The sequence below is a fragment of the Dasypus novemcinctus genome, chromosome 14 (assembly GCF_030445035.2).
Source record: "Dasypus novemcinctus isolate mDasNov1 chromosome 14, mDasNov1.1.hap2, whole genome shotgun sequence".
NCBI lineage: Eukaryota > Metazoa > Chordata > Mammalia > Cingulata > Dasypodidae > Dasypus > Dasypus novemcinctus.
In genome coordinates, this window is record NC_080686.1 from 31,142,593 (window position 1) to 31,158,456 (window position 15,864).

The following is a 15,864-nucleotide window of genomic DNA, read 5'->3' on the forward strand; positions in this document are numbered from 1 at the left end:
TTTTTCTATGAACACTGTCATACTTCCCTTTGCTTGTTCAGTTAAAATATCTTCTTTGAACCCAGCTTTATAGTTTTCCCTTTGTTTGCTCACAAGAAAACCATCTCCAAGAGAAATGTTTTTTATTCTGTACACAGATCTTGGTGCAGTCTTTCACATAATGATGAATAGTAAGTTTGTTTCATGATACAGCATGCTTATGAAATAACCATTTTTTTGATGTAGTACCAAGGTCAGTAGAGCGTCCTAAATGGAACTGGCGGACTAAACCAGAAAGCCATGATTTTGATGAATTGAACCACATCCTTCAAGAGAGCAAGAAGCTGGGGAAAGCCCTTGAGAATCTCTCTCGAAGTAAGTTCATTTACTTGATTATAATTGAAATTCCTAAGCAATATTGAAAGCAGAAACATTCATTATTATGGCCAGGAACCCAATTTCAATATCCTTCTTGTAATTCCATGAGTGGAAATGAGGATCGATCTTGCATCTGACACAGGTTCGTGGGAAGACTGGTCTTAGAGCAGGAGAAGCGATAGATCCCCACGGCTCTCTGACTTTACCCTCAGCAACGTGGTCTCTGCCACCCTGGTCAAATGTTCAGCTGGGGTATCTTCTTCATTCTTCTCCTTTGAAGCCCGGGTGGTTTTGTATCCCTGTAACTAGTATGCATAGCTGTCCTCCACCAGTGTTTGATGTTTCCAGTTTTCTTAAGTGCCTGGGTCTCATTCCTCTCAGAATCCTTTCAACATCTAGCACAGTGCTTTATGACGTACATTATTGAAGAAACAATGGCTCTGTAATCGGAGGGCCTACGTTAGAGGTATTGCTCTGATAACCTCTGAGGCACTTGACTTGAGGCAAATCATTTAGCTTCCTTGGGACTCAGCTTTCTCCATTTCCAGAGTAGGAGGAAATCAGTGTCCCCTTGTGGTTGGTGTGAAGTTTTAATGACAATATTTCAAGTAAAAGCTTTTAAATAACTGCTATTATGGTACTAGGCAAACACATATTTAATAAACACATTTTTTAATCTATTTGATGTAGATTTTCCTATCTACTTTATGGATTTAGTGGTGAGATGAAAGTATTTCCATGTTTCTCTGCCTCTTAAGTGTTTCTCTCTTTTAAATTAGGTACCTTTAGAAAGATATGAATGCCTTGGCCTCAATAAAATTTTCTCTTAATATCATGGAATATTAAGAATGCTTAAATGAAAAATAGAACACTAACAAACTCTGGTGGGTTATATTTTAGGGACTATGTTTTTCAAATAGGACAGTTTCATATAATTTTATGATTTACATCAAAGTTGAACATTGTTACTTGGCATATTTTGGGAGAAGTAATATATATGATGTCTTTAATTTTTTCACACCTCTTCATTCATAACTCACATAGAGCCTTTACTTAGACTGGTGGGCAATCACCTGTCTTAAAAATTAAGCTGCCTTATGATAGGATCTTACAACTTTGTCATTAGCAGAAACTCTCTTGATGGGATTCGAGAGACCCCTGTTTTTGCTAGATTTGTTTAGGGAGCAAACAATAAAGTGGGTATTTTGCTTATTACTATATTATGTTCATGAAAAGAGCCTGATTTTATTAATATTCAAAAGCACTTATTAATATCTATACATCATATTCTTAGGGGCAGAGCCTATGTCACTTTATAACCTCTCAGTTCACATAATAAGTTAAAAAAAGATGACTGAAGAATGTGCCCAATTATTAAATAGATTTAAAATATAGTACTAGTCAACGTTTGTCCTTTGAAACATGACAACTATCTTGTAAACACCTTCTTGTAACATTGCTTCAATGTTACAAGAAGTGTTTTTTGTCTTCCCCTAAAACTTCAGTAATAAAGGGGGTCGATGACATTTTCTTAGATTTGTAGCAGAAGTGTCGGGGTTCAAGCTGTGGTCTGAGCCAGGAAAAACCTGGATGTGGGGTGGCAGGTGGAGCCTCACAACAGCCCTGTAATGAGAAGGCAGTCGTGGGATCGTTTAATACTTGCAGGGAAGCCTGGAGACACCACAGTGACCAGGGGCAGTCCTGGGTCAGGAGAGTAGACGAGATGCAGATTTGGGACAGTACTCTTTCAGGCCCAAGTAAAGGTCAAAGAAGCTATCAAGTGAGTCTGCATCGAGGCCAGAGTTGCTTTTAGCCTCACTCTATTTTTTGTGGAGGTAAAGGGACAGACAGTTGGTTATGTAAGGAGAGATTGCTCTTTTTGCCCTTGAAGCTCTTGAGGCTCTTTCTGAACAAAATACTATTTCATTGGAATAACTGTGTTTCTGTCACTTTTATCATCTGGGTTATAATAATGAGTCCTTTCTGTAGCCACAATTTGTTTATTACCAAGTTACCAATCCATCTGGTATTGTCAGTGTAAATTAGTAGAAATGTAGCTTTCATTATATGCTGATGTTTATTTAATAGTCTACTTGCCCAGAATTCTTTCACAAACTTAATTCTTTCATCACCCTGAAGCAGGATATCATTAATTGTTTTACCTTATCTGACTCTTATAATAGTTTCTGACTCTTCTCCTTCTCTAATCTAAGTATATTAGCCTTTATTTTATATACTGAGCAGACTTAGAAACGGACCTTTTCTTTAAGGAAGAGCCAAAAGAAATATTCAACATCTTGATGGGAAAGGTTGAAAGATTTTAATTATCTCCTTTTTAAAATATAGTCCCTGATAAGAATTTTCTCTGACCAGGTTAGTCTTTGCTTTCTTTCAGCTGTACATTCTAAAAAATGCTACACATTTTAGAATTATTTATTATTTAGTTGATGGACAGCAAAAAATCCTTTACATCCCTCAGAGTGATAGAATTATCTTGGCTCCGCTGCTTTCAGTTTTATGCAGACTTAACTACACACACACACACACACACACACACACGCACGACAGGGCCCAAATAATAACAGGAAAGACCAGATATTCTCCTCTAGTTTGTAAACATGATTTATGTTTCAATAACAACTCCAGGACCTCAACAGCTCAGCTATAAGTACAGTGTTCGTTTTCTGTCTTTTTCAAACTTTTTAGTGCAGTGCTTATCTTTAAGTCCGTCATGAGCACTGGCATTCTCCGTGACGCTACTCTCTTGTAGAAGTAGCATGTTGGAAAGACACCATGGGTTGTGATGCCACATTATAGTGATGAAGCAGACGTGGTGTGGTTGGTGCCTGGCACCTCCCTCTGCAGCATTATGGAACTTTCTTTACACATTACATCTCTCTCCCAGGAACCTAGACTCAAGCCCATTCCTTCAAGTGTTTACTTCCAAATGCATTTAGCTAATAAGAAAAATTGTTTTGGATAGGGAAGTTAAGAAGATATAAATCCTTCATACCACCAAATAAGGTACTGTACTTCTAGGGCCTGGGATTGGAGGGTTTTAGGGTAATTTCAGCTCAGTCTATCATATCAGGGACTACAGTCTGTCTTACCACATAGTCACTGTGATATTGACCTTAAGCAGTTGGTTAGAGTGATGTCTGCCAGGTTTCTCCCCTGTAAAGTTACTGTTTTTCCCTTTGTTGTTAATGAATGCCTTAGGAGAGGGAATTGAGATGATGAAAATACTCTGATTTTTTTTTCAAACTGTTACCCATTAATTTTAGCATCCATTGGTGGATCTTGCCCACAAAAATGATTACTGTGGTCTTCTAAAGGTGGTTTTCTATTTCCCTCATTGCTTTTACATTTATTAATTGAAATTCATCTGTAATAAAGAGAAAGACAAGCTTTTGGCCACTTGTAAAATAACAGGCCCTACTCGCCTTTGCTTGTGACCTGCCAGATTTCTCTTTATCTGATATTTAAATATGGATGTGAACATGAATGTCAATATGGCTATTCATGTGACTATAGATATATGCATTTATCTGCAGATATTGATGGAGAATAAAATATGTATCACAAGGCCTGATTCACAATGATATTTTTTGGTTTTGAAAATACTAAATTTTCTAGAGTAAATTAACTAAATAACTTTTTAAAGAAATAATGTCTAGAAGGAGCAGGTTTCCTAAAAGGCCTTGATATTGCCTTTCTATCTACATTTTTCATTATCCCATTCTTTACCTATGTCATCAAGGTATTCTGAAAATTAACAAAGTTTCTTCAGGAATTCATGCTTCATAGAAATCTGAGGTAGCATTGTTAGTAATTATTACTTTGGAATAGTCTAGGTCCCATCCAAATAACTAATTTTACTGCCTGCAATTATCCTTTGCAAAAAGAAGTACATATATATATAAATAATTAATAACTTTAGGAAACTTCTTCAGAGAATGAAACCAAATGGTACATTTTTATTAGACACTTATTATACCATTATAAGTTCTTTTCTGCTGGATAACACTTTATTGAGCTACTAAAACCATGCATTACACTCACAAAGACCCACACACAAATGCACATGTGTAAGCTTGTCTTCCAAGTTTAAATTCAATCAATATTAGGTACAGACTTTTAAAAATGTCAGTTTTTGAATATTATATACACTCTGTATGTCTTAGTTATATCCCTTTTCAGAGCCAAATATAATCAGCCAAAATGGATACAAGTGTTGTTATGGAAAGAGCTCTGAGTGAAAGATATCTTGAGCACCCAGTCCTCCTTTGCACTAATTTGCTCGAAATATTGGATATAACATTTTGCCTCATTTTTCAGTTTCTTCTTCTGTAAAATGAAGAAATTTATCTTAGTTTACCTCTAGTTTTTACAGGTCTTTATTTAAATGACCCGTAATTCATATTCCGAAGTTAAATTGTACTTACGGCTTAGGGTATATGATTCAAAATGCTTACATTCATTCTAGCTCTTAGTTGTCCTTATTCCTCTCTGCCTGCTTTGGGACCTCTTGATATCTCCAGTACATTCTTCCTTCATTCTTTTCCATCTCTCTCTGCCACTTCTGGTCTCCCTCTTCCCCGCTCACAGTGAGCTGTAGACCAATTTTACCAACATCCTTGTTGACTCTTGTCGGCATGCTTCTGTCTTGTCTCCTGGTGACATTCCAATCCTTGAGTAAGTGCTACAACCTTATCTCTTCTTCACCGGAAAGACTGAGGGCCTCTGGACATGTGACACACCCAGGCTGAACACAACTACCCTGCACATTCATAGTTTTCAGCACTGTTGCTTGTTCTTGGTCAGTCCCTCTCTCTCTCCACCCTCTTTGCAACTGTGAAAAAGCTTCACAATAATCTGTAAACCCCAGTTCACCCCTGCCTCACTGACTTTGCAAATAGCCCATTTCCAACTCCATAGAAAACCTTGTATTATTCAATACAATCTAACTTTTCCTTACCCTCTACTCACCTACGTAGCTAAATATATCCACACCCATCCTGCCCATTCTGTGTCCATCCTTGGAAGAAAAGGAGGCATTTCTCTTGTATAGGACAGAGCTCTCTGCCATGGTCTTGAATCCATTTCATACCTACTTCTCTGATATGATTCCATTACTATCCCATCGTTTTTGTATTTATAGCATCTTCTTAATGTTGGCTCTAGTAATTATTAGCTGTGTGACATAGGGCAGATTTCTTATCCTCTCTGTGTCTCAGTTACTTTTTTTGTAAAATTAAAATAAAAATGGTACCTTTTTCTTAGGATTTTTGTCAAAGTCAAATGAGACAGTGTAATTGAAGTGCTTAGTGTGGTGTTTGGCAAATAATAATTGCTACACAAATTCTAGATATTGTACTAAATACCTATTAGAAATTTGAGAAGAGTTTGGTTTACAGATAGAGATGTGGGAAGTCTTTGGTACATAGAGAAAGAGATTCCCCCAAAATCTACAGTTAAGATGTAGGTAGAAAAGCTGTCTAGTTGAGGAGAATAAAAGGAATTTTTAGAGAAGTAAGATTAAAACCAAAATAGAATGTTTTCATAAAAACCAAGGAAGAAAATATTTCAGAAAATTGTGTCCAAAGCAGCAAATAAAACTTATGTAAGAAAAAATGGGAACATACCTGTTCTGTCTGCAGCTATCTCTCAGTTGTCCTTCTATTGTTTAATGCAGAGAGATTCATAATAGTGAATACTTAGGAACTAAAAGTCATTTTTTTAGGGAAACAGATAAGGAGAGCTAGAAGGAGAGGGAAGGAGAGAAAGAAAAAGACAGAATGAGAATTGTGTGTATCTGTGTATATTTGTAAGGGTTTTAGGGGAGATAAGAAATCAAAAGAACTGACAGATTAGGGAGAGAAATAAGATAATGGATGGGGCAAATATAGAAATTGGATGGGGATGGAGTAAAGAAAACAGGTATGAAAATTAGTTTCTGATGAAAAAGAACACTTTATCCTCTGGGACTGGAGAGAACAGCATAAAAGCAGCTTGTTTGAAGAGGAGGATTTTTCAGCTAGTCCAGGGAGTATAAATCTGATAGTTTCAAATTTCTCAGGATAGTAATAGTTAAGATCATTTATAGTGAGCCAGAAAGAAGATGGGTAGTGGTCTGATGAAAAACTGTCAAGGTTTGGAAGAGTCCTTAGAAAAATGAATGAATTTATCAAAGCTCAAAATTGGCAAGTGCTTCTTGAGTAAGAGGCAGCACACTCTGGCCCATAGGCCAGCTCCAGCCTATAGCACGTTTCTGTGATCCATGAGTTAAACATGGGTCTTAAAATTTTAAAAGGGAAGGGAAGAGAAATTTAAAAAAAATAAATCTTTAAAAAAAATTTTTTTAAAGGATTGTTAGAACAAAATAAATGAACAAAGAATATGTTACAAAGACTATATGTGACTTACAAAGCCTAAAATATTTACTGTTTGGCCTGTCACAGAAAATGTTGCCAACTCCTGTTCTAGAGTAACCAATGAGAATGAAATCCCTCAATTTGTAGCAGGAATCATCTTTGCCCTAAGAGCAGTCAGTAGCCTGTCTAAAACTGTTGTAATTGATACATGGTGATGGGTAGGTCTGGGGTATCAACACAGAGTGGTAATTATACAGGCATTTGTTTAAAAATTACTCACTAAACTCAGTGGTGTGCTGGTTAACAAAATCTTTGAAAATAAAAGAAAAGCTCTGATTTGTAACATTTGCCAATTTCTGTGGTGTAAGACTCCCACCATGATCAACTTGAAGCTACTGAAGTGACATCACTGAATATGGAGTTGGGGAGATGTGAAGAATTAGTTTTCACAAGTTGATTTGGGCCAGCTCCAGCGTACTGCTGGTATTTCCATGTTATAGGCTTTCTGTCTGTAGGTGTATTATGTTTCACAGTTGGAAAGAAAAACTTTTTAAAAAGGAGGAATTGGTGGAGGCTAAATCTCTGCAGTATAATGCCATTAGGCTTTTATCCAATACAGAAATAGAGGATGGAGAATGAACTTGTTCAGTTTTATACCATATGAATTTTCTGACCCACTCTTGCAAAATGAATTCCCTAAATTGTAGAGAATTATGAAAATTGCTTCTACCATTTCTTGTAATGATAACCTAATCCTAATACTAGAGCTAAGCTGAAGCCCAAGAAGATGGAAGGCTTGGTGAAGCATATAGCTTCCATTGCCTCAATAAAATTTTGGGATGTTAGAATTGTTTTGGAATAAATTCCTGAGTCCACTGAGAACTTCTTTAGAGATTAAGCTAAAACAGAAAGGCCCAAATGTTGAAGACATAAATGGAAATCCAGAATAGGTCTTTGTAATACTGGAGCAGAATCAGGAAATTCGCCCCTTTGTGCATGTGGGAACCATTGTCTCCTTGAGAAGCTTGGTTTCTGAAAGACTCAGAGACTGTATTTGGTCACCATCACTAAATTAGCAAGGTTTTTTGGCCATTCTAGTAGGACGATATATTTTCTTTAAGCTCTTAACTTGGCTTTTAGTAAGACAACATGCTCTGGAGACTTTAGGAATTACATCTCACTAAAATTTTAGGCCTTTTTGTTTTTGAGTTGAAACAAAAACAGTTTATTATTTCACGGGTTCTGTAGGACAAAAGTCTGACACAGCTTAGCTGGGTTGTCTGCTTAGGGCCTCACAAAGCTGCAGTCAAGTTGCTAATCAGGCTAAATTCCTTTCTGTAGCTCAGGGTCCTCTTCCAAACTCTTCTGGTTGTTGGTGAAACTCAGTTCCTTGCAGTTGCAGGACCGAGGTTTTCATCTTTTGCTGGTCATAGATGAGTGATAGATGAGGGTCTTTTTCTGAACTGTCAATTTGATTTCATTGGTCAGTATGTCTATCCTTGTCCCAATATCATGATGTTTTGACCATTGTATCTTTGTGATTCCTCCCTCCTTCCCTCCCAGCCTCCCTCCCTCCCCCATACAGGGCTCTCATACCAACCCTACCACCAATACCTTGCATTGTTCTTAAACATCTTTAATGATTAAAGAGCATCCTCAAAATATTACTACTAGCCAAAGTATTTTCCCCCAAACAACCCCATTATTATTACTATTTTTATATCATTTATAAGTGAACATACATAAACAATAAATATCTAGTAAACGTTGTGAACTTACAAAGTAAACATGTATAACATCATACAGGGACCCTATACATCAACCCTCCACCAACACCCTGCATTGTCGTGAGCCATTTGTTACAAATTATGAAAGAATATTGTCACAATCTTACTACTAATTTTAGTACTTATCTTACATTTGGTGTATTTTTCTCCCAACCCACCTTATTGTTTTTAAATATATTTTTATGACAGAAACTGTAAACTTACAATCATGCACATGTGAAGAATTCCCAAACAACACCACTCTATTAACACACCACACTGTGATGGAACATTTGTTACAGATTATTAGGTAATATCATCCTACTATTATCAGGCCCATAGTATCATACTTCCCCATTATCAAAATAGTGCGTCTTTGGCATACAAGCAAGAATATTACATTATTACTGCTAACCATAGTCCATAACTCATTCAATTTGTATTTTTCCCATGCTACTCCACATTCCCAACACCCTGCAATAGCAATGTACACTTGCTCTAGCTAACAAAGGACACTTGCATCTGTACCATCAGACAATCCTCAACCTCATCTGGGTTTACTGTGCTATTCAGTCCTTAGATTATTCTTTAGCATCCTATCAATTGGCATTTACATCCCTAGATTACCATTTTCAGCCACATCCCCATTTATAAACCAGCTATTACTCACTACAACGTGTTACCATCAACTCTGTACACTGTCACACTTTTACAGTAAAGTAATTAAAAAATGCTGGTGGAATTTTTATCGGGATTGCATTGAATCTGTATATCAATTTGAGTAGAATTGACATCTTTTTTTTTTTAAAGATTTATTTATTTATTTAATTTCCCCCCCTCCCCTGGTTGTCTGTTCTTGGTGTCTATTTGCTGCGTCTTGTTTCTTTGTCCGCTTCTGTTGTCGTCAGTGGCACGCTTCTGTTGTCGTCAGCGGCACGGGAAGTGTGGGCGGCGCCATTCCTGGGCAGGCTGCTCTTTCATTTCACGCTGGGCGGCTTTTCCTCATGGGCGCACTCCTTGCGCGTGGGGCTCCCCCACGTGGGGGACACCCTTGCGTGGCACTGCACTCCTTGCGTGCATCAGCACTGCACATGGCCAGTTCCACACGGGTCAAGGAGGCCCGGGGTTTGAACCGCGGACCTCCCATATGGTAGACGGACGCCCTAACCACTGGGCCAAAGTCCGTTTCCCAGAATTGACATCTTAATGATACTTAGTCTTCCAATCCATGAGCATGGAATGTTCTTCCAATTATTTAGGCCTTTTTAAATTTATTTTAACATTGAGTTGTAGTTTTCTGAATACAAGCTTTACATCATTGGTTAAGTTTGTTCCTAAATATTTGGGTTTTATCTGCCATATTTTATTTTCACCACTCTTTTGACACTTTTAGTTACTTTTATTGATATAATCTTCATTTCTAGACCCTCTTCCAGGCTTCTCTCTCCTGTTTTTTCTTTTCAGGCTCTAGCACAGCCTTTATTATTTCCTGCAAATCCAGTCTCTTGGTTACAAACTCTCTCTGATTCTGGTTATCTGTGAATATTCAAAACTCACCCTCATTTTTGAAAGACAATCTTGCTGATATAAAATTCTTGGCTGGAAGTTTTTCTCTTGCAGTATCTTAAATATATCATACTACTATCTTCTTGCTTCCATGGTTTCTGGTGAGAAATCAGCACTTAATCTTTTAAGGTATTCCTTATATGTTCTGCTTTGCTTTTCTCTTGCTGTTTTCGGAATTCTCTGTCTTTGGCATTTTTCATACTGATTAGTATGTGTCTTGGAGTTGGTCTATTCAGATTTTTCAGATGGGAGTATGTTGTGCTTCTTGGATATGGATATCTATGTTTTTCAATAGGGTTGGGACATTTTCTGCCATTATTTATTCATATATTCCTTCTGCCCTTTTTCCCTTCTTTTCTCCTCTGGGATACCCATGACACATATGTTGGCATATCAGTTGCTGTCATTTAGTTCCCTCAGAACTTGTTCAATTTTTTTCCATTCTTCATCTCTTCTTTTGTATGTTCACTTTCAGAGGCCATTTCTTCAAGCTCACCAATCCTTTCTTCTGCCTCCTCAGATCTGCCATTTTATTAATCCAGTGTGTTTTAATTTTCATTTATTGCTCCTTTCATTCCCATAAGATCTGCTATTTTTCTATGTATGCTTTCAAATTCTTCTTTGTGTTCATTCAGTGTCATCTTAATATCCTTAATCTATTTAGCCATCTCACTCAATATATTAAGGAAATTTGTTTGAACATCTATGATTAGTTGTCTCAACTCCTTTATGTCATCTGGAGGCTTATCTTGTTCCTTTAACTGGGCCATGTCTTCCTGTGGATTGTAATTTTTTGTTGGTGTCTTGGCATCTGGCTTACTAGAATATTTATTCTGGGTGCAGTTTTTCTCTTTAGTTTAGGTTTTCTTGTCCTTTCTTCCTTGCTGGTTGTGTAATAGGAGCCAGGAATGTAGTTGGTGCTTTAAGTTATGGAGGCTCAAGCTGCCCTCATTTTCCCAGGGACCAATGAAGCTTCTCCCCACTTTCTCCTTTGCCAGGAGTAGGGACAGAGTCACAGCTGTGTGGAATAATCCAAGTCATGCAGGCCTAGATTGTAGTTGCCCAGAGAGACTGATGAAGCTTTCTCCCCTACCTGGGGTGGGGATGGAGCTGCAGTTTTGGGCAGCAGTCTATGCAGTGCAGGTCCAAGATGACTGCATTTCCCCGGTAGACATCCGATTATTCAGTCTGTCCCAGCCAAATGTACCTGCCGTTACCTGGGTAGGCTAGTGTAGGGCTTCCCAGCTTCTTCCCTACCAGAGGTTGGGCTGAAGCCTAGGCTACGGCTGCAGGCCAATCTGGGTGGAAGAAAACAGTCTCTACCATCACTGTGATTTTCAGTCAGCCCGGCTTCCCTTCGTGCTGGGGGTGGAGTCAAAATGGCAGGTACTGGTCTCTTTCTGACTTAGACAGTTTCAAACTTTAGCTGTTTGTAGGGTTACACTTTACTCATTGAATTTATTCATCAATATCTGAAATTAGTGATCACCTATTTCTTCCTCCCCTGTTTTGGGAAAAATGGAGCTTCCAATTTCAGCCACAGAATAGCTCCTGAGGCAGCTTGTGCTACCAAAATAGGATGATCACTAGCCTCAGCAGTGTGGCCTGTAATTTCCTGGAGAGGCTAGTGCAGGTCCCCCCAGCTTCCTTCCAGAGGTGGGGCTGGGGCTTATGGTAGAGCTGCAGTCTGATCTGGATGGAAAGAAGCTGGTCTCTACCAGCACTGTGATTTTTAGTCCACCCACTTCCCCACATGCTAGGTGGGGAGTTAAAATGGCAGCTACTGGCCTCTTTCTGACTTGGACAGGATTTGAGCTTCCAATTCCAGCCACAGAACAGCTACCAAGGCAGCTTGTGCCTCCCATGGAGGATGGGCACTGGCCTCTGTGGCGTGGGGTGCTCTGCTTATGAATCTTCTCTGCAGATGAGCAGTCTCCTCCTTCCATTCCTTCAAGGATGTTGCAGGGTGATCTTCTGGTCTCCTGGAGCCCCCAAACAGGTGCTTTAGGTAGCTCTGGGTGATTACTACCTGTCACGAAGCAGGAGCTGACTCTACAAGATCCTAAAATTTGCTGCCATCTTGCTGGTTCCAGGCCTTCTTTTTTATTACAATGCACTACGTTTTCCCTTCCAGATTTTCTGTTCCCTGCTGCTTTCCAGTTTCTGTAAACTTTAACATTCTTAATTAGACTAAAGGATGTTAACTTTTGAAAATTAATGAATACCTAGAAGTTATTAGTCTCCTGTCAGGAAATAGCTGTGAAAGTTCTACGCTCTAGGAGAACTATCCTGGCTGCTCAATATAAATTGTTTTCATTAGTGCTTCATGCTCTGTTAAAAAAAAAAAAGAAGAAAAGAAAACACATTTCAGTAAATTCTTTCAACTGTTTTTAATCAATGGACGCTTTGATTAAAAATGAATTAAGATAAAATGTGAAATACTCTAGGCAATTTTGTGTTGATAATAGAAAGCTGAAAGTGTTATATAAGGGAGAGTAGAGATTTATTGAAATAATTTATTAAGCAAAGTCATCAAAATATGTAAATGTTAAGAAAATATGATAGTAGGTATCTCAACAAAATATGGTAAGATGACCACCCAAGTTTTCTGTTTAGCTAGTTTAAATTTCACTTTGGGTCCCATCACTTCTTAATATGTGTACAATGTCTTCATAGAAACTTCTCTCCTCTCTGTTTTCTAATGCTAACAGTTTTCAGCCTTGAAAACCAGATCATGGTGCTTGTTAAAACTGGAAGTAAAGGGAATGGACAGTGGACATGGGATCCAAGGAGCTAGTTCATGAGTAATGTTCCAGGACTGTGAGACCCACGTTTTTACTACTCAAAGTCCTTTTGGCTTACTTGCCAGGCCGTGGCTACACCTAGACAGGTGGAGGATTACGGCTGTCTTCATGAATAATGACTCATAATCAGAGGCGTAAAAGAAATGTGAAGCTCAACTGATAACTTTCTAAAAATTGAACAAGAAAACTGTTTTTGAAGGGCTAAGGGTATTAACACAGCAAGTTAAGGAAAAATCAAGACAGTTTTGAAAATACCAGACAGTTGAATCATGGTTTATTTTACTCAATATATCTAAGCTTTATGTCTTCGGATTAAAAAGGCAATATTGTTTCATATATTTACCCATTCTCTTTTTGAGATTTTTGGAAATGAATCAAGTCCTTCAAATATTTATGTTCGAAAAAGATATTTACTCTTAATCGTGAATTCATGTTGGAAAGGAGCGTTTTTGTAGTATTATGGCAAATGTAAATATAAGCATTTAAAACAGTGTGTTTGATTTTTGTAAACTGGAATAATGCATTTTAAAATCTACTGTAGACTTTACATAAACCATTTGGTATACTGTAAAATTCCTTCACTTTCTTGTAATCTGAATTATTCTAAGTAACCATTTGTAATTCTATACATTTTTTCAAACCTAAATATTCATAAATGTGTGATTTACATTTAGGTCTTTAGAAATGATTGTGATTTCCTAGAAAGCTCTGGGATCTCTTTTCTCCCCAACATCTACTCCCCTACGGTTGTACCATTCTATCTCAGAGCTTCCCACCACAGTACACTATGTGGGTGATATTACTCAGCTCCACTACTAACACACCACATGCCTTCTCTCCTTGAATTGTTTGAAAGACGTATCTTCATTATCTATCAAGTCCTTGAATAATTGGTTAGCTTAAGTCACCCAAAATTTTTGAAGTGATAACTAGACTAAATTTTAGTGCAGTGACAAATAAACACTATTTAATACTAATAACTTTTTATTTTGAAATAACTTCAGACTTACTGGACAGTTGCAAAAAATAATACAAACCCCACACAGGTAACTCCAGCACACCCCTCACCCAGATCCACCAGATACCCAGATCCACCAATTTTCACATTTTTCTGCCTTTGCCATCTTTCTTTCTTCCTTCCTTCTGGCCTTTCCTTCCTTTCCTTCCTTCACTTCCTTCCTTTCTCTATCAGTCAGCCAAAGGGTTCCAATGCAAAGTGCCAAAAATCTGTTGACTGTTATAAAGGGTATTTATTTGGTGTAGAAGCTTACAGTCCCAAGATCATGGAAAGTCCTACTCACTGCACCACAAGAGGTACCTTCTTACCACATCAGCTGCCACGTGTTGAAGCAAGATGGTGGGTGATCTCTGCTGGGTTTCGGCTTTCCCCGCCATGCTTTGTCTTTCTCTGAGGCTTCATGGGCCCAGCTTCTTCCTGATCTCAGCTGTAGGCTGACATAGGGCTTGCCTTTTAGGGCTTCCTCTCTCTCCTGGCATAGGGCTCATTTCTTTCGGTGCTTTCTGTATCAGTCTCAACTGTTCTGGTCTCTTCCCAAGGTCAGCTGTAAACTATCAGATGAATAGTTCATCTCTCCCTGGGGACCCAGGACAAAAAATGACAGAGCTCTCTCTCTTCCCATGTGTCTTCTTGAATGAGTCACTGTTTTATATCAGACCCAGCAAGGAGGCAGGAATTTAACCTATAAGCCTAATCTTAACAGGTAATCTAATCAAAGACATCTCAGCTGAATTAGATGCTATCAAACTGTATTACACCCAGAGGAATAGATAAATGTGCAAACATAATCTTTCTTTTTTGGGGATTCATAAAATAATCTCAAACTCTCACACTGTTCTTCCCTTCCTTTTTTCCTCTTTCCCTTCCTTCCTTTTTCCCCTTTTCCCTCTCCATTCTTCCTCTTGCCTCTCTCTCCTCTCATTTCCTTTCCCATCCATCATCCTTTTTCTGAATATTTGATAAAGATATCAAATATTTTATCACACGTAATAATCCTTAAACACATAATAGTTCCACATACATTTCCTGTAAACAGGGATATTCACTTTTGTAATCACCTTAAGTGGAGTTCTCAAGTTCAAGAAATTTTAACAGTGATATAAAGCTTACATTCTGTGTTACAATTATTTATTTTCATATAATGTCCTTTTGACCTTTTCTCCTCCTTTCTCAGATCTTATCCAGTACCATGTATTGCTTGTCTCAGATCTTATCCAGTACCATGTATTGCTTGTCTTTCTTTTTTTAAATTGTGGAAATACATATATAACAGAAATCTTCCCATCCCAACCCATCCCAAGAATACTATTCAGTGGGATTAATCACATTCACAATATTACAGTATCCTCCCCAAAATCCATTACTAGAACTTCCACTTTATCCCAAACAGAAACTCTATACTCATTTTGCATTTACTTCCCATTACCTCTGACTCCCTAATCCCTGGTAACCTGTACTCAACTTTTCTATCTCTATGAGTTTGCATATTCTGATATTTTTTTTTGTGGTTGCCATAGACTTCAATTTAACATTCTAAATCTCATTTCTTTTGATACCAACTTAACCTCAATAACATACATAAACTATATTTCCTATACCCCTCCATCTACCCACTGTTATGTAGTTATTTCATATTAGGCACTATGATTCCAAAACCATTGATTTATCATTATATTTTATGCATTTGCCTTTTATATCCTATAGGAAATAAAAAGAGCTGTTACAAAGAAAAAGTACGATGGTATTGGTGTTTATGTTTACCCATGTCATTATCTTTACCAGAGATCTTAATCTCTTCATGTTGCTGTAGTTAGTTGCCTAGTGTCCTTTCTTTCAACCTTCAGAACTCCCTTTAGTATTTCTTGTAGTATTTTGGTCTAGTGATGATGAACCCTCTCAACTTTTGTTTATTTAGTAATGTCTTAATCCCTTCCTCCTTTTTGAGAAAGTGTTTTGCTGAACATAGAATTCTTGTTTGG

The 15,864-nt window shown here is 37.7% G+C and overlaps 1 protein-coding gene across 2 annotated transcripts in view; it reads left to right on the forward strand.

Moving 5' to 3' along the window:
- The window catches only part of C14H8orf34 (chromosome 14 C8orf34 homolog), a 441,268-nt gene that overhangs the window by 119,545 nt on the left and 305,859 nt on the right, over window positions 1-15,864 (forward strand). For both annotated transcript variants that reach the window (XM_058275622.2, XM_071207845.1), the window contains exon 4: window positions 226-354. In XM_058275622.2, the coding sequence (XP_058131605.2) occupies window positions 226-354 (129 nt within the window). The remainder of the gene's footprint in view (window positions 1-225; window positions 355-15,864) is intronic.